General features: G+C 38.4%; 1 protein-coding gene, 2 non-coding genes and 1 pseudogene across 4 annotated transcripts; 3 read left to right on the top strand and 1 right to left on the bottom strand.

The window, feature by feature from the left end:
* The first annotated feature begins 2,094 nt into the window (after nt 1-2,094).
* Nucleotides 2,095-5,387, top strand: LOC111021168 (uncharacterized; annotated as a pseudogene). Its single transcript, XR_015789047.1, has 6 exons — nt 2,095-2,225; nt 4,066-4,124; nt 4,225-4,243; nt 4,741-4,818; nt 4,934-5,034; nt 5,124-5,387. The product of XR_015789047.1 is annotated as an uncharacterized LOC111021168 (transcript).
* On the top strand, nt 2,508-2,593 carry LOC148208088 (small nucleolar RNA Z159/U59). Its single transcript, XR_015789108.1, has one exon. It is a non-coding gene; the product is annotated as a small nucleolar RNA Z159/U59 (small nucleolar RNA).
* Nucleotides 2,858-2,943, top strand: LOC148208087 (small nucleolar RNA Z159/U59). Its single transcript, XR_015789109.1, has one exon. It is a non-coding gene; the product is annotated as a small nucleolar RNA Z159/U59 (small nucleolar RNA).
* A 2,328-nt stretch (nt 5,388-7,715) lies between the features above and the next one.
* On the bottom strand, nt 7,716-19,603 carry LOC111021164 (RING/FYVE/PHD-type zinc finger family protein). Its single transcript, XM_022298020.2, has 7 exons — nt 19,491-19,603; nt 18,778-19,276; nt 16,350-16,547; nt 15,900-16,232; nt 15,369-15,458; nt 15,144-15,188; nt 7,716-9,037 (listed from the first exon to the last, which is right to left on the bottom strand). The coding sequence occupies exons 2-7, from the start codon at nt 19,021-19,023 to the stop codon at nt 8,126-8,128; spliced, it is 1,824 nt and encodes a 607-aa protein (XP_022153712.1). The 5' UTR covers nt 19,024-19,276; nt 19,491-19,603; the 3' UTR covers nt 7,716-8,125.
* Between the last annotated feature and the right edge of the window lie 3,449 nt (nt 19,604-23,052).

Raw genomic sequence — 23,052 nt, 5'->3', positions numbered from 1 at the left:
AAAGAAATATCCTAGGATATTCAAGATTTCAAGAACCTAGAAGCTTGAAAGATCTCTAGCTTATAAAATATAATATTTGCCATCACGTAGTAGGCAAGTGAATGAGAATTAAAGTTCTCTCAAAGGGTCTGCACTTGTATTTTTCTCACGTTCCAAGAGTTCCTCTCTTCTTTTTTCGTTTGTGCTAATTTTTTCTTCCTTCCTTTTTATTTTTATTTATTTTGGTATTCGGACCAGCTTACACTCACCTCGATTAGTCTCACGGAGTAACTGTCTGACCCTATAACATTTGGTGTCGAGAAACATATAAAAATTACTAATTCCTTCGTTTTATAGCTGCACCAAAATACTTCATTAGTCATAATTAATTAGTTGTCCAATTCTAATAAAGACCACCTTCATACCTATGCTAATGAATCTTCTGAATTTTTAACATTCACTTGCTCTTTATACAATATGAGTATTCTAACTTGACTATCAAAGCTTATTTAACTAATACCACACTAATATCCAAATCCTTGAGCTATCTTCTCTTATTTTTCAACTCGGGCATAATTTTAACCATCTACAAAACTTAATTCATATAATTATAATAGTTATAAACATAACTAACGACGGAATGTATCATACAAATTATACTCATACTTAATCAAATGATTGACTATATCCACTAATTCTATAGGTTATTGGTGCTTGATTACGTAAAAAATCATGATAAACACAATAAAGTATGGATCATATCCTCTTTCTTATTTCTTTCTTTAATGAGATAAATATGGATCATATCCAACTAAGGCCGACGGGCCCGTTTGATAATATTTTAGTTTTTGGTTTTTGGTTTTCTATTTTTTAAAAACAAAACTTTTGATAACCATTTTTGTTTTTTGTTTTTAAAAAGTTAGAAAATTGAAAATATATATTAGAGAGAGAAAATTTTATGTAGAGTAGAGATGGTGTGGTTGCGAATGAGGATGCTCTCCCCCATTCTCGGGCTCGTGAAAATTTTTAGTCTCCGTCTCCATCTAGTTCTTGGGTCCGAGAGATGTTCTCGAGAAAAATTATCGGTTTTATAATTGTTTTTAATTATTTTTAGAATTTAAATATAAAAAAAGTGTAATAAATATATATTAATTATTTGAAAAATGGAATTGGGGACGGGGACGGGGTTGGGACATGCATTTTCTATTTTGGGACCCGACCCTGCGGAAATTTTTGTCTTCGTAGAGACATGAAAATAGATAGGTAAATAAAATTTTGCAAGATAAATTTTACAGAGATAATAAACATATTTAGAAAAAAAATAGTGAAAGAAAAGTTAAAGACAAAAAATAAAAATTTTGGAGAAAAAATAAAGTCGAGAGGAAAGAATATGTTAAAGAAAAAAAAATATAAAGAAAGAGAAAAATTATAGTGGAAACGAATTTATAGATAAAAATAAGATTCAAAATATAATTTTTATATAAAATAAATAAATACAAAGATAAACAAAAGTTACAGTAAAAGAAAATTGAACGAGAAAATAAAATATAATTTTTAGAAGAAAAAATAGATAATTAAGAGACAAAAAAGTTATAAAATATGAAATTTTCGAAAAAAAAATTAGGAAAAATATTAAGTTTTTAGAAAGATAAATAAAACTGGTTTGTTAGAAAAAAAAAAACCAAAAGTAGAGAAAATTTTGGAGAGAGACAAATAACAATAAAATATTCAAAATATGAAATTTTTAGAGAGAGAAATTTAGAAATAAAAAAAATTAGAATGGAAAATAATTTTTTTAGAGATAAATACGAGAAAGAAAAAGAAAAGTTGAATATTAAGAGAAGAAATGAGATTTAAACTTTTTGAAAATTACTCATTTATTTATTTATTTGCATATAATTTCAAAATGATTTTTGAAAAATAAAAAACAGAAAATTGAATTAGTTACCGAACAATCTATTTTCAAAAATCAAAAATCAAAAACCAAAAATAAAAAAAAGGAAATGGTTACAAGTTTTTAATGAATAAATACATATTCATGAATATTTAAGAAAAGATTATCATTTTGAATAAACTTTTCGGCCCAAATTTGAAGATCCATAACTGTTTTGTGCCAATTTCGAGAGAGAAGCCCATTAAGATCCCTAAAAGTGATCGTCTGGCCTTCCGCAATAAACCCTAACTCGATTCCATTGCTAGGGTTTTTGAAGTTCCCCCTTTTGCCGCTTTGCCTCTATAAATTCCAGGTAATTGCCGCTCATCAAATTCTTCAAAGTGAAAAAGAAACGCTCAGATCTGAAGTTTCTTCTAATTTGGTACAGTTTTTGTTTTCCGTAATTTCTAGTTCTTCCCACTTCGATTCGCTGTACGATTGAGGTGTAATTAGATTTGTCAACGTCTTATGTTCTTCATTTTGTTTTTGTAATCCAAGAAACTGATTTTGTGGTTAATTATTTTTCATCGTTCATCGGTTTTGTTGATGAGTTTTGGGTTTCAATGTGTCTTTCGATTTTGCTGCGTTCTTGGTTGCCTCTTAGGATGATCAAAAAAATTAACTTTCGTTCTTCCGAGATTCCCCATGCGGAAAAAAATTGGAGACCTGAACTGAAGAGGCTTTATTGCAGTTATTTTTCTTCCTTTCTTGTTTCTTCTCAAGAAAAATTTTTGGTTGCCTTGGTTTTTTAATTCGACTATCTGGGATCTGAGTTTCTCTTTCTAACTCGTTTTGATATGTTCTCTGCAAAATTCCTACAGTTTTCATAATCTTCAATTGGGCACAATGCCCATTTTTATGTTGACTTTGTGAAGTGTGCATTTTAATTAATGCTATCTCTTTGTTAATTTTGCATGATTGGGAGTGGACATGCTAAATCTTCTTGACCCTAAGGATGACCATTATTGAAACTTTCGTTCTCCTGAGGCTATCAATGCTGACAAATCATTGGAGACCTGAACTGAAGGGTTAAGATTCTTTTCATGTCAACTCATGAAGAATCTTTTCATCTCTATCCGTTAATTATTCTCTTGGACTTCTAAATCTTTGTAGTACTGGCTATCATAATTTCATGGAATGAATGAAATGTTCCCAAAATTGTTCTATCAATGTTCTTAGTTTGCTTAAGTATTGTTTATGCCAATTGAAGTGCTTTTCGCTTCTGGCTTTCTTAATTTTATATTGTACATGAAATTGTCTTGGTCATGTTATGGACACATAAGAGTCACACTCAGGACACATCTTTAGATCAGATGGGGCATGGGAATTATGTGTGAAATGCATTTTACTTGCAAAATGAAGACGAGGACTATTGGAAATTATTCAAAGATAATAACTCCTTATCTTGACGAGGAATATCTATTGAAGAAACTAAGAGGATTAATAAAAGATTGAAATCCCATGGGAAGAAGGATGTGTGAAATACACTTTACATGGTAAAAGAAAATGAATTTTGGAAATTATTATTCGAAATATAATAACTCTTTATCATGACCAAGAAATATTTATTCATTATACTAAGACGATTTATAAAATAATACCATCCTGCAGAGCCTACATGCGCATAGCTGCCTAGAGCATTTGTTGAGGTTGAAGGTTTTGAGCCTCCCCCCCACATTTGTATTGCTATATTTTAAAGGCTTGTAGAAGCTAAACCATAAAAGGATATAAATTGACTTGGTTTCAAATTATAAAACTCAATGTCATGTATGAAATTGTTAACAGTGATATGTTTGTTCAAAGCTGATGATTTTTGCAACACTTTATTTAGGAAAAGTGTGTTTAAAATGAGGATAACATGGATGAGAATAAAAGTGTCTTTTATTCAGTTCAGAGTTATTTATTTTAACAGTATTCATATCTGTTGAAGTATAACATTTTGAAAATTGTGCATGTTTTTCTATGTCCAGGTGTCTAGAGTTTTATTGATTGTACTCTGAATTTTTAGAACTTGAAGTGCCACTTTGGTTGCAACAATACTTGTCAATTTCCTTAGATCTCTACATTTTATCATGCATAACTTAAGGTTGGCTTCTGTCTTTGCTTTTAATGCTAAGTATTAGTGATTAATGCCTTTCTAATGTCTGTAGCAGGTTGCCAGGTTTACTACTAGAAGAGCATCAGATAAGTACTTCCTTATATGCGAGATGAGGTATTGGCTTTCACCTATCTACCTAATCTACTCTGTATCTTCTTTTTGTGCATTCTCACTTTCTAACAGCTTTGTTATTCTTCTCCCCTTTTTGTTGCAGCCAACCAATGGAAGAGGAAGTAAGTTGTTTAACTCTTTTATGCATTTAGCACTTTTGTCCGTTTACTAATTGGAATATCACTTCTGTTCTAGCACGTAGCTTTGTTTTTTAACTTGACAGTTTAGAAGTTTACTACTAATTACAAAGCCTTGTTATGTTTTTACTTGTGATTTACATCCAAACTTACATATTCCTTTTTGGGTTGGTTGGGATAATTCTATTTCCCTTGGAAGTGATGAAGCAAAATTGTGTCATTTTTTTTTTCGTTTTAGGATCATGTTGGAAATCCTTTGATATATCCCAGTGCTTTCCCTTGAATCCAGAAATTTTTTCTTGGGGCAAAATTTTACATTCTAATTTGTTATCATAAATTTAGGCTACGTATTAGGGAAAAAATTTTGAAATACCTACTTTTTATATATTTTCTTTAATCAAAGACAAACCAAAGGAGGTGTAGAAGTGCAATTGGCCCCCCTTATTTGTGCCCCGTCTAAGTACTAATGAAAGTTATGGCAGTCTAGCAAGAACGAGGAAGAGGAATTCAACACTGGTCCACTTTCTGTTCTCATGATGAGTGTAAAAAACAACACTCAGGTAAGATTTCTGTTTCACAAAGTGGGAAAAGCTTGTGAATTACAGGCTTCTTATTAGTGAATAGGTTTTTAGCTTAAGGCCCAAAAGCTTTTTAAGTTTTTCATCAATTGCATAGGTTCTTATCAACTGTCGAAACAATAAAAAGCTTTTGGGACGAGTGAGAGCCTTCGCCACTGTAACATTGTTTTGGAAAATGTCAGAGAAATGTGGACTGAGGTATGCATTCTAAAGTTTGTCATAATATTTCAACCCCTTGGTTTCTTAGAAGCATCTTGTGATGTGCCTTTTTATCTTCAATGGGTTAGGCCCCTAAAAGTGGAAAAGGGAAGAATAAAGCACAGCCTATAAACAAAGACAGATTCATCAGCAAGATGTTCTTGAGAGGAGACTCTGTTATTATAGTTCTCAGGAATCCCAAATGATGAGTTAGTTTTGACTGTATGGGGCTGTGTTCAATGAAATCATTTTGTGATTTGTAAATTTTGTAACTAAGGGGCGGTTGGAAACTTCGATTGACTTACCTGATGTTGAACTTGATATGCACAATACAATCAAAGAAAAGTTTTAAATTTTTTTTTGTTGAAAAAGATGTATGTGTATGAGTTGTTCTATAAGTTGATTTTTTAGTTGTAATTTCATTCTTGTACATGGATTTTGTAATATCTTTTAAATTTAAAATTTTATATTCAACTTTTGAAATTACGATGGTGCCTAATCTTGCTACCAATCCTGTGAACGATTATTTAAGAACTACTGGTTAGGTAATTTTGGTCAATTATTTTTAAATTTTTAATTAATACTTGAGAACTAAGTAGGCACTCATAATAATTTTTTTCGATATTGCTCTGAAAAAAAAAATTTAATTGTTTTTTGGCTCTGCATAAATAATTCACCATGAAATTAAAGAGATTTTTTTACCGTTATTTTAATTTGAACATGATTGTTTTAAAGATCATTTCAATGTGACTGATTTGTTTTACCTAATTATCTGAGTTATGTAAGAAAACATCGAGTTAAAGCCTTGTTAGTTGCTACTTTGCTGGGCTCAAAGAAGAGAAAAAGTAACGCATAATTGAAAAACCACTCCTCTAATGATGCCAATGTGTCAATGTTAACTCATTGGCCTGACATGGATATGGATCAGTTAGGCAAGTCATGGTCAACCATGTTCAGCTCAACACATGGTGGCATGTCATTGCCTCCATTTACTTGATTGGCTCGACAAATTTCGTTACTAGCTTCATCATAAAATTAACACCTAACAAGACAATACATAATATACTATTGAAACTAATCCTCATAATTTATTAGATCGGATGACAGTAGTAACCTAAGACCAATCCATTTATGATGAGTAGTCAATTCATAACTAACTTGAGAATTGGAACACATAAAAGGAGTCCAAGTAGTCATTTTGCATCTATCAAGTTCGATTGTGACTCACTCGATCCTATCTTTTGCTATTTCCAATTGATGTTTCACAACTAGCATTTTGAACTGCAATAAACATGTGACATACTGCCTCATCCTCACTCCCGACCTTCAAGGGATCAACCCCTTTACGTTCCTCCAATTGAAGGCGATGGAGCAACTTCTATTTGCAAATTAGTCACTCCAAAAGACTAAGCCATCGAAAGATGATGACATGGGGACGAGCTACCTACAGTGGTGAATAGTAGCTTTGAAACTTACTTCCCTCTTTTGCATTAAAAAAATATTGAAATGAAACCAAATAAGAGTCGGAAGGTGTAAGCAATTCCCTACCCCTCAATGCAATTCCAATTCCACAAGTGCCTTGTATTTTGATCATTTACAACATAATAGGATAATTTTCAAATTTAGTTCCTAAAATTTCAAGTTGTCTAATAAATCCCTAAACTTTCAATGAACTTTAGAACTTTGAAACTTTTTTAGTAAGCATTGAACTTTCAATTTTATGTCTAATAGGTGGCAATTAAATGACATAAAAGACACATAATTGAAAGGTCATATACCCATCAATGAGTCCATGAATTTTAAATTACTTAGACATAAAATTGAAAGTTTAGAAACTTACTAGTACTTTTCAAAGTTTACCTATTAGATACTAACACATAAACTTGAGGGACCAAACTTGTAATCTAATCGAGTGGGAGTGCAGTTTCATATGATGACCTAGCCTTCCTAAAACTAGACAACATTCCATAAATTCTAAACAAAAGTGAGGTGTTTATTTTGCCTTACTATAGCCCATTTCCAGTCATCAAGCTAGTAGGAAACACTGCTTCTAGATCGTCCCCTGATATCAAAATCCACCCACTGTTCCATGTTTCCTCATCCATTGAAATTTGAGAGAAGACTAAAAAGTACGAGAAGAGGCTTTCCAAGCCTTCCATCTCCTACACTAACTTTGTAGGCAGTATGGTCATTCATCAAGAGTTGCTTGAACCTTGATTGGGCCAGTATTACCAAAATCTATTTCATGAAAATTAAGATTGTGATTTAAAGTTAGCCTTTCCCTCGCATTCATCGATGCAATGCTAAGGCTAACTAAATCAAGTAGGAACATTTTACCTCACCGTTTCTGTTCATTTTTCCTTCACTTTCAGCTAAATGGACAGTTCGCTGATCTTGCCAGTGATAACTTTGAAAAACCTGCTTTCCAGTTAAATAATCATATGTGCTTTTTTCCTGAACATAGCAGGATCCGATCTGTGCCACAGTTAATTTAAGAAATATATATATATGTAAAACATTCCTGTAAATTAAGACGTGCATAAGGAAATTTGGGTTGAACAAGAAAGAAACAAAGAATTCAACAGACAGACAAAATCCCAAAACATAACATAGATTACAAAAAGATAGTAACAATAAATAAATATCAAGTGCCAATTATAGAAATAAAGAATGCCTAAGAATACGTACAAAAAGGCATCATTTCCTTTGATTGTCAAATGTGTTAAATGGATTTTACAACAGAACCGAAACATCGGAATTCTCACAATCCCTGGAGATTATATACTTCATGGTACAAAATGAGTAAAACATTAAAAGGTTGATTCTCACCTGGATCTTCTTTAATCCAACAGCATCCTGGTTACTCAGACTCCTCGTTTTAAGATGTGTCATGTTTTCTTTTACACAGCCTGCCTACAGACATCATTACAAGTTACAATTCTCCAAAAAGTCAGCATACCTAAATGTCCAAAACCTAATGAAATTTCCATCCAAGAACATAATAAAACAAAATTCTAACAGAAATAAAATGTGTAATCAGTCACGGGGAATCCATCCTGCTTCAGGCCTTCCCTCTAATTAACTATTTATATCAAATGTTAGCCAGACCCTCTTCATAATTTAGAGTCTTGGCTGCAGTAAGAAGCATATCCATTCCCCCCATTCCTTTTTCCGATTCCTCATCGCCACTATTGACCCGTTTCTTGCCCGAAGTTCCATAACCCCCAAATGTATCTTTACCTCTCTTATTTTGCTTGTTTTCAAAATTCTCATATGCCTTTTTTACCCTGCGTATTGCCTGGATTCCAGCTTCGCATTTGTCACAAAACCATTTTCCTTTCGGAATTGCAGCAAGTGGTGGTCTCATACAATAAATGTGGTATCCGTGATCGCAGCCGTCGCATAAAACAATCTTGTCGTCGTCTTGATTTATGAGGCAGGCTCTACAAAGACAAGAAGGACAGTACCAGCATGTATCGTAAGACTTTAACTGCTTCTTTGTCAAGCACCAAGTATGGTAACATTTATGAGGGCAAAAGAGGTGGCTACATATTCTAAACTTATCGCCACTTTCTACTTCATTTCCACAAATTTTGCAAGGGCCCAAATCTTTACTCTCCTTTAGTTGTTCAATTCCGTCATCTATACAACAGTTTGGATCCTCATCCCTGTGATCGTGATTTTGTTCACTTGTATTTAGAATTTCACCAACTCCATTGGCTAGCGTTGTGGGCGTATTCAACCTCTCACACACTACACAGTTGTCATGACGTGAACAAAATCCACTTGCAATGCAACTAGCACAGTACCAACTCTTAAGGGGAATCTCTTTGACGGGAGGTTTGATGCAGGATATATGGTAAATTTCCTCGCATGAATCACAAACCAGACAATCAATCCCTTCTGCTTTCTCTCCACAGCTTCTGCACGTACAAACTTTATACGTACCATTACCATCCATATGCTCTGCTTTAGCATGAGAGGGTGATTCCCAAGTTGAGAACTAAATGGACAAAAAAATTTCATGTTAGCAAACATAACAAATCATTTTAAAAATCCAACTCTGTACAGATGAATTCATAAGAATATAATTAGTAAATTAGCTTTGAAGATGTTACAAACCCTTTAAACAAATGAGTGCACTTTCAACCCACAATATGAGATCATAACTAGGACAAAGTTTAGAAGCATTCCTAATTGTCAAGAAGTTGATATCCGATCATGATATACTGCTGACATTCACAGTTGTCTTGTCCTTAATATTGTAAATTATTGGTTGGAAATGCCTCTTGGGGAAAAGAAATTTTCATGTTGCCTAAATTTTGAAGGTAAATTTTTTTAAGGCCATCTATCATAATTATAGAAATCCCTTAGTTACATAATATTTTGCAAGATAAATAGTCTGGAAAATATTATGTTCATCAGATGAATATAACTTCACTAAAATTATGTCGGAAAATGCTTATTTGCAAGAAAAATAGTCGTTCCTCTCAATGTTCCAAACCATTATATTCTTCTCAAAGCCCACCCTAGTAGGATCACATTTTAAAGGAAAAATGAAGGCATTCATCAACCACTCAGTCAAAAACCCTTATTAATATGACATGCTAGCATTGCAAGCGCTAGTCTATTCCCCATGAAGTACTTCCGGAGAGGTTCCACTAGAAGAGTGTTAGTAGTAGGCCTGCACATTCCTCCTTCCATGTCTCCTTAATTAAGGACCCTAAGTGTTAGAAATAGCATAAATATTAGGGACAATAGCACACAAGAAATATGCCTCCAACCACACATATTTTGTCCCATGCCTACTTTGAAAGAAATATTGCTTAGAAACAATCCTGTTTTCTTCATGATTTCAGGCCACAAGCTTCCTCTAAGGTTACCAACTTTTGTGAACCAAGCAAGAAATTTTGCACCTTATCTACTCAAAATGACATCCACAAAGCCTCCTCCCATGAATGAGCCTCATTGGGCACAGGATAACAGGGTGCTGGTTGCCACCTTCAAGCAAGCACCCAAGGTCCAAGACTCCAAGTAGTCGCATTGCCCCCAGAGCATGCGAGTGTGGCGAAGGATGTAGTAGGATAAGCAAAAGTGATGTGTTGCAATGCGAACGTTCAAGCTGTGAGTGTGGCCAAGGATGTTGTAGGATAAGCAAAAGTGAACGTTCAAGTTGATGCCTAAGGCACCACAAGTGTGCAGCCCATTGACTAATATGTTGCACAAGCTAGTTACCACTGCCACCTTGTCCCTCTCATCCGATTGGATGTATGTGCCATTGCCCCACCATCAAGCGAGGAAAGAGAGTGGGATATCAAGTCGAACTCAAGATGGGATTGCTTCCACAATGCTTGGCATGGCTGTTTGGTCCCTCAGTTTCCAAAAAAAACAAACAAAATACCGAGAATCATGTCCCATGACTTTGATTCAAAGAAATAGGTTTTCAAGAAGTTCTTAGTAGAACATCATGAAGTTTGAAGACATGATTGAAAAGTTTTCTACGATCAGGATAGGCCATGGAAATTCTCTTATTTTAGAATAATATTTGGGCGGGTATCAGCCACCATCCTAAAGATTTCCTAGGATTTTCAAACTTTCTAGTGGGGAAAATATATGTAAAGCACGTGCCACTGAGGATCCAGGAGAGCACCTTGAGTATTTTAAGATTTGATCTTTCCATTGGTAGAAATGAATTGGGCATTGACTTCAATCATGGACAGGTCAAGGATATCCTCTCTCCAAAAGACCAAGATATTGGCAGGGGATTCATCCGAGCTAGATGTTCGACATTCATCCATCCATACGCAATCTCCACTTCCATTTTGATACATAGTTGGCCCTTTTAACCATGGGTTCCAGGATGACAACCATAGACTAAAGCCCTGTCCGAGCAATATCGTCGAGACGCCTACGCGTGGGGCCATTGCTAACGCCCCTTGCATTCCAAACAATTTCAATTGTGGAAATTTTGGAAATATAGTGGGGAAGAGCACTATTTTTTTTTTTTATAAGAAACAGTGACAATATATTCAAAAAGCCAAAGAGGCCAAAAGAGAACAACCTAAAGGCAGAGGGTTGAGAAAAGAAAACCCTCCCCTAGAACTATACAATCACAATTTTCCAATCATTTGCTATCATATGTAAATTGTAATTACAAAAGAAATTCTTGTGATTTGACACCCACCAAGAAACTATATGCAGTAAAGTCATACAAAAAGAATCCACATAGGACAATTTATCCTCAAAAAGCCTACTATTCCGTTCTTTCCAAATGAACCAAAGAACAGTCCGAGCCACACAATTCCAAAGGACAAAAGCTTTACCTTTGAGAGAAATACCACCAAAACCTTCTAAAATAAAATCATCAATTCTCCTATGGAGACAAAAGGACAACTCCAAACGTGAAGAGGTAAAAGACCAAACCTTAGATGCTAATGAGCAATGAACGAAAAGATGGTTCAAAGATTCTGCACCATTCATACACATACAACAAAAGGAAGGAGAAGGAGCTAAATGGGGAAGCTTTTTTTGGAACCTTGAAGTGCCAAATTTGGTTGAAGGATGAAGACTCCAGCCTATGTGAAGGAGATGTAAGGGCCAAGAATGCCGACTCGATCGAAAAGACTCCACTCTTGTCAATTTTCCACCATAATCTGTCTCGACCTTGCCCTAACATCACCCCTTCCACATTTTCTGTGAAGGAAACCCAACTGTTCAGCTCTTTGTCGAAAAGATTTCTACATAAGCCAAGGTTCCAGGTAGAAGCCTCGGTGTCCCAAAATTCTGCTATCGAAAGGCCCTTCTTTGATGAAAAGGAAAAAAAATCTGGAAAAGAGGTGGCAAGAGACGATGAATCTGCCCAAACATCCTCCCAAAACCGAACTTGGTTCCAATTATAAACCTTGAACATCACAAAATTGAGAAACTCTTTTCTAGTGTCATCGATGTCAATCCACGGTCTTCCAATCGATGAGACCTTCGAGGTTCTCATCATCCATCCAAAAGATTATACCCTATAGATAGTAGCAATGACCTTTCTCCAAAGTCTTGACTATTCAAGATCAAAATGCCATAACCGTTTCATGAGTAGGGCCTTGTTCCTTTGAAGAAGGGAGCCAACCCCCATCCCTCTCGATTGTAGGGTAGCACAGTCCAAAACCATCTGACTAAGTTCCCTGTCGAACGATAAGTATCTCCATTTCAGATAAAGTCTCGCATCAACTTTTCTATCTCCTTTATCACTATTGCCAGAGTTTTGAGGAGCGAAAAATAATATAAGGGAATATTATTTAATACCGCCTGAGCCAATGTGAGTCTACCTCCCTGGGAGAGCATCAAGGTAGGTCATTTATGGAGTCTTTTGCGCATCTTTTCTATCAAAGGATCCCAAAAACTATAAAGCCGATGATTGCCACCAAGGGGGAAGCCCAAATAAGAAAAAGGGAAGTTCTCCACCTTACAACCAAAAGGGGGAGCCCACAAAGCAACCTTCGAAGGGCTGCAATTTATCTCAATCACCGCTGTTTCGGAGGCATTTAGGGAAAGTCCCGAAGCCAGCAGAAAGACATTGATTTAGCCCCACCAATATTCCATCATCGAAGAAGAGAAAGGGCAGAACACTATGAATACAATCCAAGGTGTTGACTTCTCCTACTAGAAAACGAGGCAAAATGGGGGAGCAAAGGAGAACTCAGCGGGTGAAAAAAAAAAAAGAGCTACTGGAAAACCCTTTGGCAAAGCTAGGCGCCAGACCCTGGAATCTTTCCTCCCCCGACAAAAAGGAAGATCCCTTACCAAAGAAGCAAGGCAAAAACCTCCAGAGTCTCCCTATTCATCAAAGGACAACTGGGACCCAAAGAAATAGAGAACCAACTCTCCATTAGTGCCAAAATAGAGGCCAACAAATGCAACCTCACATTAGAAAGGTGGTATGGATGGGGCAAAAGAGGTTTATCACCCACCCACCACTAGTCCTCCCATGGGCTCCAAGTGCTCCCACATTTCTTCCTTTTGGTGAGCCATTTTGTCTTTTAACATGCCACATAAGTGATTTTTTTTTATCAATTCAGCTTGCCACATCAGCATATTATAAACCATAGTCACCTTCTCATTTGGAAACTAACAATTATGCTCGTCCAAGGACCTTTTAAACCTAGTTCTCAAAACTTGGTTAAAGGGTAGCTTTTAAAAACTCAAGGACCAAAGTGACCTATAACTATAAGTGATGACTCAAGGATAAAAAGGTAATTTCTCCCTTTCTTGTTTTCAAATAGAAAATAAAGTTTAAATTACTAAATCTATTTCATTAATATTATCCCATTGCCACCCGCAGGGCTTACAAACTAATTTTCAAAATAATAAAAAAAAATATTTCCCACATATTTAATTATTTAATTGAATTGGATCCAAAGCTAGAAGAGCCGAAAGCTAAAAGCCTAGCCTAAAGGGTTGACCCAACAAAATAGTCCAAACATGGCCCAAACAAGATGGCCCCAACTTTAAAAGAGATGACTCACATCCAATCCAAAGTATGTATGAACAAAACGGGCCAAGCCGACCTTCCAAAGTATGAACTAGGCTAGGCTTAGCCACTTAGGTTGACCTTTGAACCACTGGCCATTAATGAGGCTTAACCATCCATATTCCCTCCCTCATACACTCGCTATTATCTAACTCCATGGTTCACTAGATTTTCTCCAAAATCTCCCAAGCCTTTTTTTAACGAGATACAAACTTCTCACTGATAAAATGATAAGATACAAAAATGTTCATTGGAGAGAAACTCTCATGAGGAGTAAAACAAAGCAGGGAAAAAACAAGAATCTAATAAGAACCAATTAAAGCCTCTCGATTTAAACAAATATAATTTGGGGAATAATAAGTAAAACAATTAGATAGAGAACACCATTGTAAAGCTCCGTAGACACCTAAGTCAAAACGTTCCACCCAAGATTTACGCTTGTTTTCAAATATCCATTGCTTCCTTTCAAACCAAGATTCTAAGATTATGGATTTAATCACATTGACCCATAGGGCGAGGAGATAAAGACTGAACCAATATTTTATCCTTGTGTTTCAATGCCTAATCCACCACTCTCCGAAGGGTAATGAAATTATATTCCAATTAACTAAGTGACTTAACCTCCCTTCCTTGTAGCATTCCCAAATGAAAATCTTAATTTTTCTCTCTAACATCACTGCCATTTTTTTAAGAATTTGGAAGATAGACATATTGTACATAAATAGGATGCTTCAGATTGAAAAATGGCCATAATTAACATGGATGGGAATGAGACAATCCTATATGCATAAAACACTGAATAGATGAGGTTGATGATTCAAAAGGTAGTCCTATGGAACCCATCTACTCCCCCAAACCCAACATCCAAGTAAGGTGTCACATAGTGAAACAGTTAAAGGAAGTGGCCAATGGCAGTTGTGACTATTAAGGATGAACAAAGACAAGGAGAATTCACCTCTCACTAGGTGTTCACATAGATTAAAACTCAACCAATAATTACATGAAACCTTGGTTATCCCAAATATCTCCATCCCAACTTCACGGGTATCCAGTATGTCCAGTGCTCTCATTTCAAAAAAAAAATCTGAATGCGAGTCCACACAGCACATAGGAAACTACAATAAACTCAATATTTTCTGATGCAGAAGATTACAAGGAAAGTTGGAGACCGTCCAAGATGAAGAATGGGGCTCAGCTGAAGAATAAACCCTAACTCTACTCCATCCTTCCAGTTCCCGCCACCTTCATTCCACTCTTCCCCTTGCAAAATAGTTAACGACCACCTTCATTGGTGACAGACAAAAGGGTTCCTCCTAGCCCTTAATGATGGAGCCTCAAATTAGCAGCATTATGATGTTTAAGAGCATCTAATGAGCTTTAGAACACAAGAACTCGGTTAAGTTTAAGTTTAAGAACTAAATGAATTTTGGATACAGACTAGTTAACAACACCCGAACTATGTGGTGTCTTAGTGCTTCAATCCTCCTTTTTTTCTCAAATATTCGTCTAAAGAAATATAATTTATAAATTTTTATGCAATTTTTCCAAATCAATAGTGCCCAATGTAATGTAACATGAACTCTTTTACCTCATGCTTTCCATCTTCAAATACATTGCGTCCTGAAACTCCAACCTGAAAGAGTGAAAATTGTAAGAAAAAGCAAGATAGAAGGCAAAAACTATTGGTAACCACAATAGATTTAGACAAAACCAGATAGCTTTCTTTGAAGGAAAATCAAATAGAGATGATTAAAACATATGATCAACAATTCTTATAGCATCTTATTCAACTGCTGAAGATACTTGTTTTCACCTTTTCACGATAGGCAGCTCTGGAGAAGTCTGAGAGGCTTGCTGCCAGTGATACCAATTCAGTACCAATTGCTTGAAACTTTCTCCATATCTGAAGAAAATAAAAAATAACTGTCATATAATTGCAAATCAAGACAAGTAACGGAGTACAGCTGTGGTTTGAAAGCACAATTCCAACACAATCTAGAAATCAGAAAAAATGGAAAATAGTAGATTTGGAAAAACAATCTAGAATGAAATCCAAGAGAATGCTGTAGAGTTAAATGAAATAAGGAAACAATCAATTTTTTACAAGCTTTTTTTTCAATATAAACAATGAAAATACAATGAGAAGAATAAATTGACTGGGGAGCAGCCATTATACATGAAAAATTTATTAAATACATTCAGTTAAATTTCATTTCTCCAGGAAGATAAATATTTAGTTCATTAGACGAGCACTTTTTATTAATAATAAGCTTCACAATAAACTGAGCAAAAATGTATAATAAAGGTAACAACTAAAAAGGAAAACAAGATAATCAAATATTGCCTGTTGTACGTCAGAGAGGAAGAGCATGGGTGAATTTTCATAAGCCCCTTCTTTGATCCTCGAGTTTACAAGACTAAAGTCAAAAACATTATCAGCCTTGATTCCTCTGAAATTTTCAGATAGAAGCTTACACAATGAGACAAACTTCTGTGAATCTATAATACTAAAGAAAGCTCGCCGGCAACTCTCGTTAATATTACATCTGTTTGAATTTTCTAATGATCCATTTGATACAACACCGTTCCCTCTATGAGATGCCATCTGAACTGTATTAGACATTGATTCAGTACAGGCAAGGTCATTATTCCTATTTCCATCTTGAGCATCAAATATCTGCACAGTAATTACAGGAGGAGAACAAGGGTTATTTAAAAATTGAACCAAAAGAAAGAAAGAAAACTTCAGAACAAGTTTATCTGAAGGAAAAGGATGTTTTGAGCTAGCCCTAACTCTTGAGGGGTCATTGAATCCTGAATGAATTCCATCCTGTACAACATTGCCTCCATTAACACTTGATGAATGGCATATCTGCTGTAACAGAACAGATCTCCAGATATCCTCTGGGCACTCATCTAAATTGACCATTGAAGAATGGACATGATCGCAGGAGTTACTGCCTCTTAGCGTGTGAAAAGTTTCCTCATCAGTCTGCAAAAAAAAAGAAAAATAGATTGAGAAGAAAAAACAAGCACACACGATATACCACAGCATCTAATCTATCAATGACAGAAAATTGTATTTTTGATCAGTTGCATCATGAAAATGAGTAATCTATGTAAAGTAGATGGTTCTTCCTTTATTTGTATGATCACGATAACTATATGTCAAAAATGGCAACTAAAACCTCATTCAAAGATTCCTCTAAACCTTTGAAACGTATTCTATTTGTCTTCAACCGAACTTCCGATAAGATAGCAGATATATCACAAAGCCAAATAACTTTCTTTTTGTCCTTGAACTTATGATCCCCAAAAAAAAAAGGCATAATAAACTGTTTAATGGCATGGCACCAGGAATCGCTGTTGTAGTAAGGATTTGGGATGTTCGGGGAAGGTTCCCAAGTTATTTAGTTCAAGCTCCAGGTGGAAAACAAACAAATGGAAGTTCTTGTTATCTTCGAAGCTAGTATCGGGGGACAGTTTTGTGTCCCATGGAATAACAAAGTGGGTCCAAAACCACAAATACCAGCAAAAAGACATCCCTAATTCTTTTAAAGATCATGACATATTGAGCATGAGAGAGAGAGTGAGAGAGAGAATAATAACAGTGAAGTGTATAGGAATTGCATCGTGCAACAAGGGAAAACAGATCATCTCATTGAAAGAAATGTTCCCTGTCAAAGATAAATAAATAGATAATCATGTAATAAATCTGCTTACAGATGTATACATAAAAAAAGACTGCATTGTTATGTCCTTCAGTTCAACGATGTCCTCATTTTTTAAAAAATAATGTATCAATCTATAAATGCCATTTCATATAGTTTCTGCTTCATAGTCAAGCATATTCAAACTCCATCTCAAAAATGTTCTTATTCCATCCTAAACAAATTCCAAGATTCAAATTATCCCAAAGAATTTTCCCTTCTAGTGCAAGGAATGTACCCAATAACTGTCGAAGCATTGAAAGAACTTGCTCCAGACAGAGGAAGAGAATGCATTCTTAGGCATATCTACACAAGGAACACCGGTAGTTGGAGGAACCCTTGCAGGGTTCTCCTTAAAGTGCACAAACTTGAATAACATTACCAAACACCATCATCAAGCAAGCAAAAAAATGAAACTTAAAATCCCAATGATCTTGACATCCCTAATCTAACGGGAAACAACTTTTTCCAGTCTCAAGTAAACTCAATTTCATTGAATTGACCTCCAAAACATTCCACCACTGGATTCTAATCATAATATTAATATCCAAGAGGGCCAAAATTGGACAATCCTATATAAAATTTTCTCCCTGATCACCGCCAGCCAAACAAATCCCATTGACGAATTTGAAAAACTTTCCTGAACAGCAATCCATTAAGAACCTTGTTCCAGAACTCTTTGTAAATTGCAATTAGAAACAAATAAAACAATCAATGGTTAACTAATCATAACTGTAATTTATTGCTGAAAGGAGAATTTGATTATTAAAAAAATAAATAAATATCATTGACAATGGAAAGAAAAAAAAACAAATTTCATTAACAAGGCAAAATTACAGTAAGGATTGGATTAAAAAAAACCACCATATACCTACAAAGCCTTAAGGTCAAGACCTCCATGGATTTACATATATACTCCCTAATATATTTATGAACATGCACTTTACCCCAAAAACAATCAAAACCATTGATTCTTCCAAATTCCTAAAGCAAAAGAACGTCATAAATCTTGAAGGATTCCACTGCACCAAATCAGGTTGCAGAAACTCTAGATTCTAAGTCTCCTACCATCTGATAAAAACTTCGGTCATGTTTCACTACAAGTTTTTCAACTAATACAGGGTAGTATGGTAAAGTAAAATTTGACAGCAGATCAATAGCTTTTCTCAACCCTCCTTTTACGTTGAGAACATTTGCATTTAAAAGTACATCCTTAAATCTTATACGTTGTTCAAAGGTTAAGTTTTATGTGTAGAATCCAAATTCCAAATTTCAAGTTATAACTTTGCCCTGATAGTTTTATGAATTAAACATGATTCACATTTAACTACAATTACATCTCGTAGAACTTACAGTCTTAACTCTTAAATACAAGTACGTGGCCAAGATAAAATCAACAAACAACACTAAATCAACATGAATATTAGATTAAGCTAATTTGGAGTTCAACGAAATAGGTGCATATGATTAATTTCAACTGTAATAGATTGAAAGAGAGAGAGAAACCCGGACCATTAATTGACCAGCAGCTTCAACATGAGTCTTGCCATCTCCCTTGCACTCGCTTCCAGAAGTCAACTTAGTGTGCTTCCGCCTCTTGTAAGTTCGAAAACCATCGCTAGTTCCTGGAACCCCTTCAGTAACAACATTCAAAACCCCCATGCCGACTCCATTTTTTCCTGCCTCGCTCTTCACAAACTTGACCTCCAAAGCATGTCCCGTGCAATCCCCATTGCTTTTTTCATCTTCAATAACCATCTGCCCGGCACGAAGAAAACCCTAAATTCCGGATAGAATTAGGGTTCCAATAGTCGCATGTGTTACTAGATTGTGAAAATTCCCGTCAAATCCACACACCCAAGCTCCGAAAAACTAATGATAGGAACCTCAAAAACACACTTAGTTCACCCCGGCAGAAATGTGCTCCATTCGACACGAAGAACACGAAAGCGAAAAATAAATAGCACTGCCACTCAAATTCTTCCTGCAACTTCCCCTGTCTCGGTAAAACCTTAAGTTCAACATAATCAACAAATAAGCAGCTAAGTCAAACTAATCCAGTAGCTCGGAAACAAAATGCTCGAATAACGAAACTAAAAATTCGAAAACACTTCATTCTTCTCCGCTTCTGAGCACAATTTTCTCAGCAACCAAACAGGTTACCATACAGAAATGAAGTCGAAATAGAACGAATTAGAATAGAGAGGAAGAAGAGAGAAGCATACTTGAGCAAAAATGTGGAGCAGAGAAGATGCAACTGAAATGGGAACTCCAAAATCCAAGAGGCGGGAGAGCAGCAGAACAAGATTTTTGGCTAAACCAGCGGTCTTATCCTGGTCCCCTTTTTTTCAAAAAAAAAAATAATTTTCTCAGGCTGGCAACCGTTTTCGTGCCGACGAAGCGGTTTGTTATTTGGACCGGACCGGGCCGATTCCGCGGTTTGAGACTTTTTTTCCTCCAAATATTCACTTTTTAAAAATTAATTATACCTCTTCTTTTTTTCAAACAAAAGAAGGAAAAAAAAGTATGTTTGGGGAAGGGTATACTCGGGACACGTGGAAGACCCCTTGGTGTCCCAAGATAACTCATGAATCACGCTCAGCTCGGAAGGCCGAGATGGCCGCCACCAACGCCGACAAATGCCAAGTGTGAGGGCCGAGGTGAGTCCGGCTCAAGACCGACCCACCGGGGAGCCCGGTATTGGCCGAGATGCGCAACTGTCTGCGGCGTGATTATCGGGCGTAACCGTCGGTCCCGAGATTACCGGATGTAACCGACGGTCCCGAGATTACCGAATGTAACGGTCGCTAGATTAGCGGGACCACCACCCATAAGTAGGGGACCTCACTCCCCGATCAGGTACGATGATTTCTGGCTTCGAACTAGACTTGGAATCCGACCTATACTGACTTGATCGTCGGAGTGCTCACCTTTTTGTGCAGGTCCGCCCAAGTGGTCAGGTCGATTCGGAGGCCGGGTTCGAGCTACAACCAGGAACACACTATTGTGCAAATCTTTGCATAAACATTTGGCGTCGTCTGTGGGGACGACTGACAATCTAAGTCATCCCAATTCCTTTAACCAACACGCGAGCGAACATGGTTCAACCAGCGAATTCGACCAATACGACGGATCGAAGGACTCTGGCTGCCAGCGATGCCCACCAGAGGGAGGTCGGAGCAGTGGCGGTAGAGGGGCAAGGTCACGACGGCCTAGCAGCGGAACCCCTCCGCAGGTCGGCACGAATCACCGCGCCTGCCCTGCCGCCCGCACACCCGAGGACGTCTAAGGCCACCCGTGGTCGAGGTGGGACCTCTAAGAAGGGCGCCCGGGGTCCAGCCCCGGCTCCAACAAGCGAGGATTTTGATGCGCTCCAGAGAGAGATGGAGGCAATGCGCACGCAAATGCGCTTCATGGAGGCGATGTATAACGAAATAGTGCTAGCTGCAGGCGCGGGGTCCCGATCTGAAAATCAGGCGACGCGCGTGGACGTACGCGAGCAAAGGGGCTCCCACCTCGGCCCGGCCGAGGAGGAACGTCCCGAAGACAACGGGAGTGAGGGGTACACTCGCCAGAGGGGAGACCTCCGCGAGCATCTCAACCGAAAGAGAGGCTCGTCTCTCCGAAAAGGGCAGTCGCCATCCCGCTCCCACAGGAGCTCCAACCAGCAGGCTGAATCCTCTCACAACCCCGCAGGGATAATCACAAGGGAGGAGTTCGACCAGCTGAGAGGGGAGCTCGATGCTCAAGTGGAGGCCTTAAAGGCCAAATGTGAGCAGAAAGACGATTCACTGAACGATGGCGACTTAGGAGAATCGCCTTTCACCTAGGATGTTTTGGAAGCACCGATCCCCCCGAAGTTCAAAGCCCCTACCGTGAAGCCTTATGACGGGACGAAGGACCCCAAGGACTATGTTGAAGTCTTTGAAGGCCTCATGGACTTCCAAGTGGCATTAGACGCAATCAAATGCCGCGCCTTCCAGATCGCGCTTACTGGCAGCGCGCGATTGTGGTACCGGAGACTGCCAGTCAGGTCGATCTCGACCTACTCTCAGCTGAGAAGGGATTTCATCGCCCAGTTCTCTTCTCGGCACTACGACAAAAAGACAGCGACCCATCTCGCCACCATCAGGCAGAAGGAGGGGGAGACGCTGCGGGAGTATGTCACCAGATTCCAGGAGGAGTAATTGAAGGTCGCACACTGCTCCGATGACTTGGCCATGTGCTATTTCCTCACCGGTCTAGCCGATGAGGCCCTCACGGTGAAACTTGGAGAGGAGGCCCCGGCCACCTTCGCCGAGGTGCTCCAGAAGGCAAAGAAAGTCATCGATGGACAGGAGCTCCTTCGAACCAAAACCGGCCGACCTGAACGAAAGATCGGCCTGGGCAGAAGTGGAAAAGATGAAAGGGCAGATCCAAGTCCAAGGACAAAGGATCCTTCTCCAGCAGCCGAGCTGAGTATCGAAGGGCGGAGAACGGACCTACCAGGAGCCGACCCTACGAGCGCTTCACCCCAACAACGATTCCAATCTCCGAGATCCTAACGAACATCGAGGATTCTGGAATGGAAAAACTACTCAAGCGTCCGGAGAAGCTTCGGGGAGCCCCGGAGAGGCGCAACAAGGACAAGTATTGCCGCTTTCATCAGGAGCACGGCCACAACACGTCGGACTGCTGGGAATTGAAGCGCCAAATTGAAGATCTGATTCAAGACGGCTACTTCAAGAAGTTTGTGGGAAAGCCCGGGACCGGCTCAGCAGAGAAAAAGGAGGAGCGAAAGCGTTCAAGGACGCCACCCCGGCGCACCGACCAACCTGCGGTCATCAATACCATCTTCGGAGGGCCGAGCGGGGGTCAATCCGGACATAAAAGAAAGGAGTTAGCCCGTGCAGCCAGACGCGAGATGTGCGTCATCAGGGAGCAGGGGCCGACCTGCCCAATCACCTTCGACGGTGTAGACTTGGAGGAGGTACACCTGCCCCACAATGATGCCCTTGTGATTGCTCCCTTGATTGATCATGTGGTGGTCAGGAGAGTGCTGGTAGACGGGGGCGCATCAGCCAACATCCTGTCCTTACCGACCTACCTCGCCTTGGGCTGGACGAGGTCGCAATTGAAGAGAAGCCTGACGCCACTGGTTGGGTTCTCTGGAGAGTCGGTCATCCCAGAGGGTTGCATCGACTTGCCGATCACGCTGGGGCAGAACCAAACCCGGATCACTCAAATGGACGAGTTCGTGGTAGTTGACGGTAGGTCGGCCTATAACGCCATCTTTGGGAGACGCATCATCCACTCCTTTCGGGCCATTCCTTCAACACTTCATCAAGTTTTGAAGTATCCCACCCCCAACGGCGTGGGCACGGTCCAAGGAGAACAAGCCGCTTCGAGGGAGTGTTATGCCGCCGCACTCAAAGGCCCATCGGTCTGCGCCCTCGAAACTCTCAGGGATGGGACGCTCGAGTCCGAGGCCGACTTGCCGAGGAAGGAGTTTGCCGCGCCCACTGAGGAGCTCGAGCTTGTCCTTCTGCTTAGTCCCGAGAAGCAGGTAAGCATAGGAACCAAGCTGGGGGCCACCGACAAAGAGGAGCTAATCCACTTCCTCAGATCCAACTCGGACGTCTTTGCATGGTCCCATGAGGACATGCCTGGCATCGACCCGCGAATTATGACGCATCGCCTCAGCATAGATCCATCATTCCGACCTGTGAAACAAAAGAGAAGACCTATAAACAAGGAGAGGAGTGATGTAATTGTTGAGGAAGTTAACAAACTTTTGAATGCTGAATA

Source organism: Momordica charantia (assembly GCF_013281855.1).
Source record: "Momordica charantia cultivar OHB3-1 chromosome 11 unlocalized genomic scaffold, Mcharantia_2.0 BLBB01000011.1, whole genome shotgun sequence".
NCBI lineage: Eukaryota > Viridiplantae > Streptophyta > Magnoliopsida > Cucurbitales > Cucurbitaceae > Momordica > Momordica charantia.
This window is presented reverse-complemented; position numbering and strand designations above follow the sequence as displayed.

Bases quoted from the DNA above. Each gene is read 5' to 3' on its own strand.
- LOC111021164 (XM_022298020.2), bottom strand. From the start codon at position 19,023: ATGGTTATTGAAGATGAAAAAAGCAATGGGGATTGCACGGGACATGCT. The intron at 16,233-16,349 runs GTTAGGGCTAGC...ATTACTGTGCAG, and splicing joins GATTCAATGACCCCTCAAGA to ATATTTGATGCTCAAGATGG. The intron at 15,189-15,368 runs GTGAAAACAAGT...TCACTCTTTCAG, and splicing joins GAGCTGCCTATCGTGAAAAG to GTTGGAGTTTCAGGACGCAA.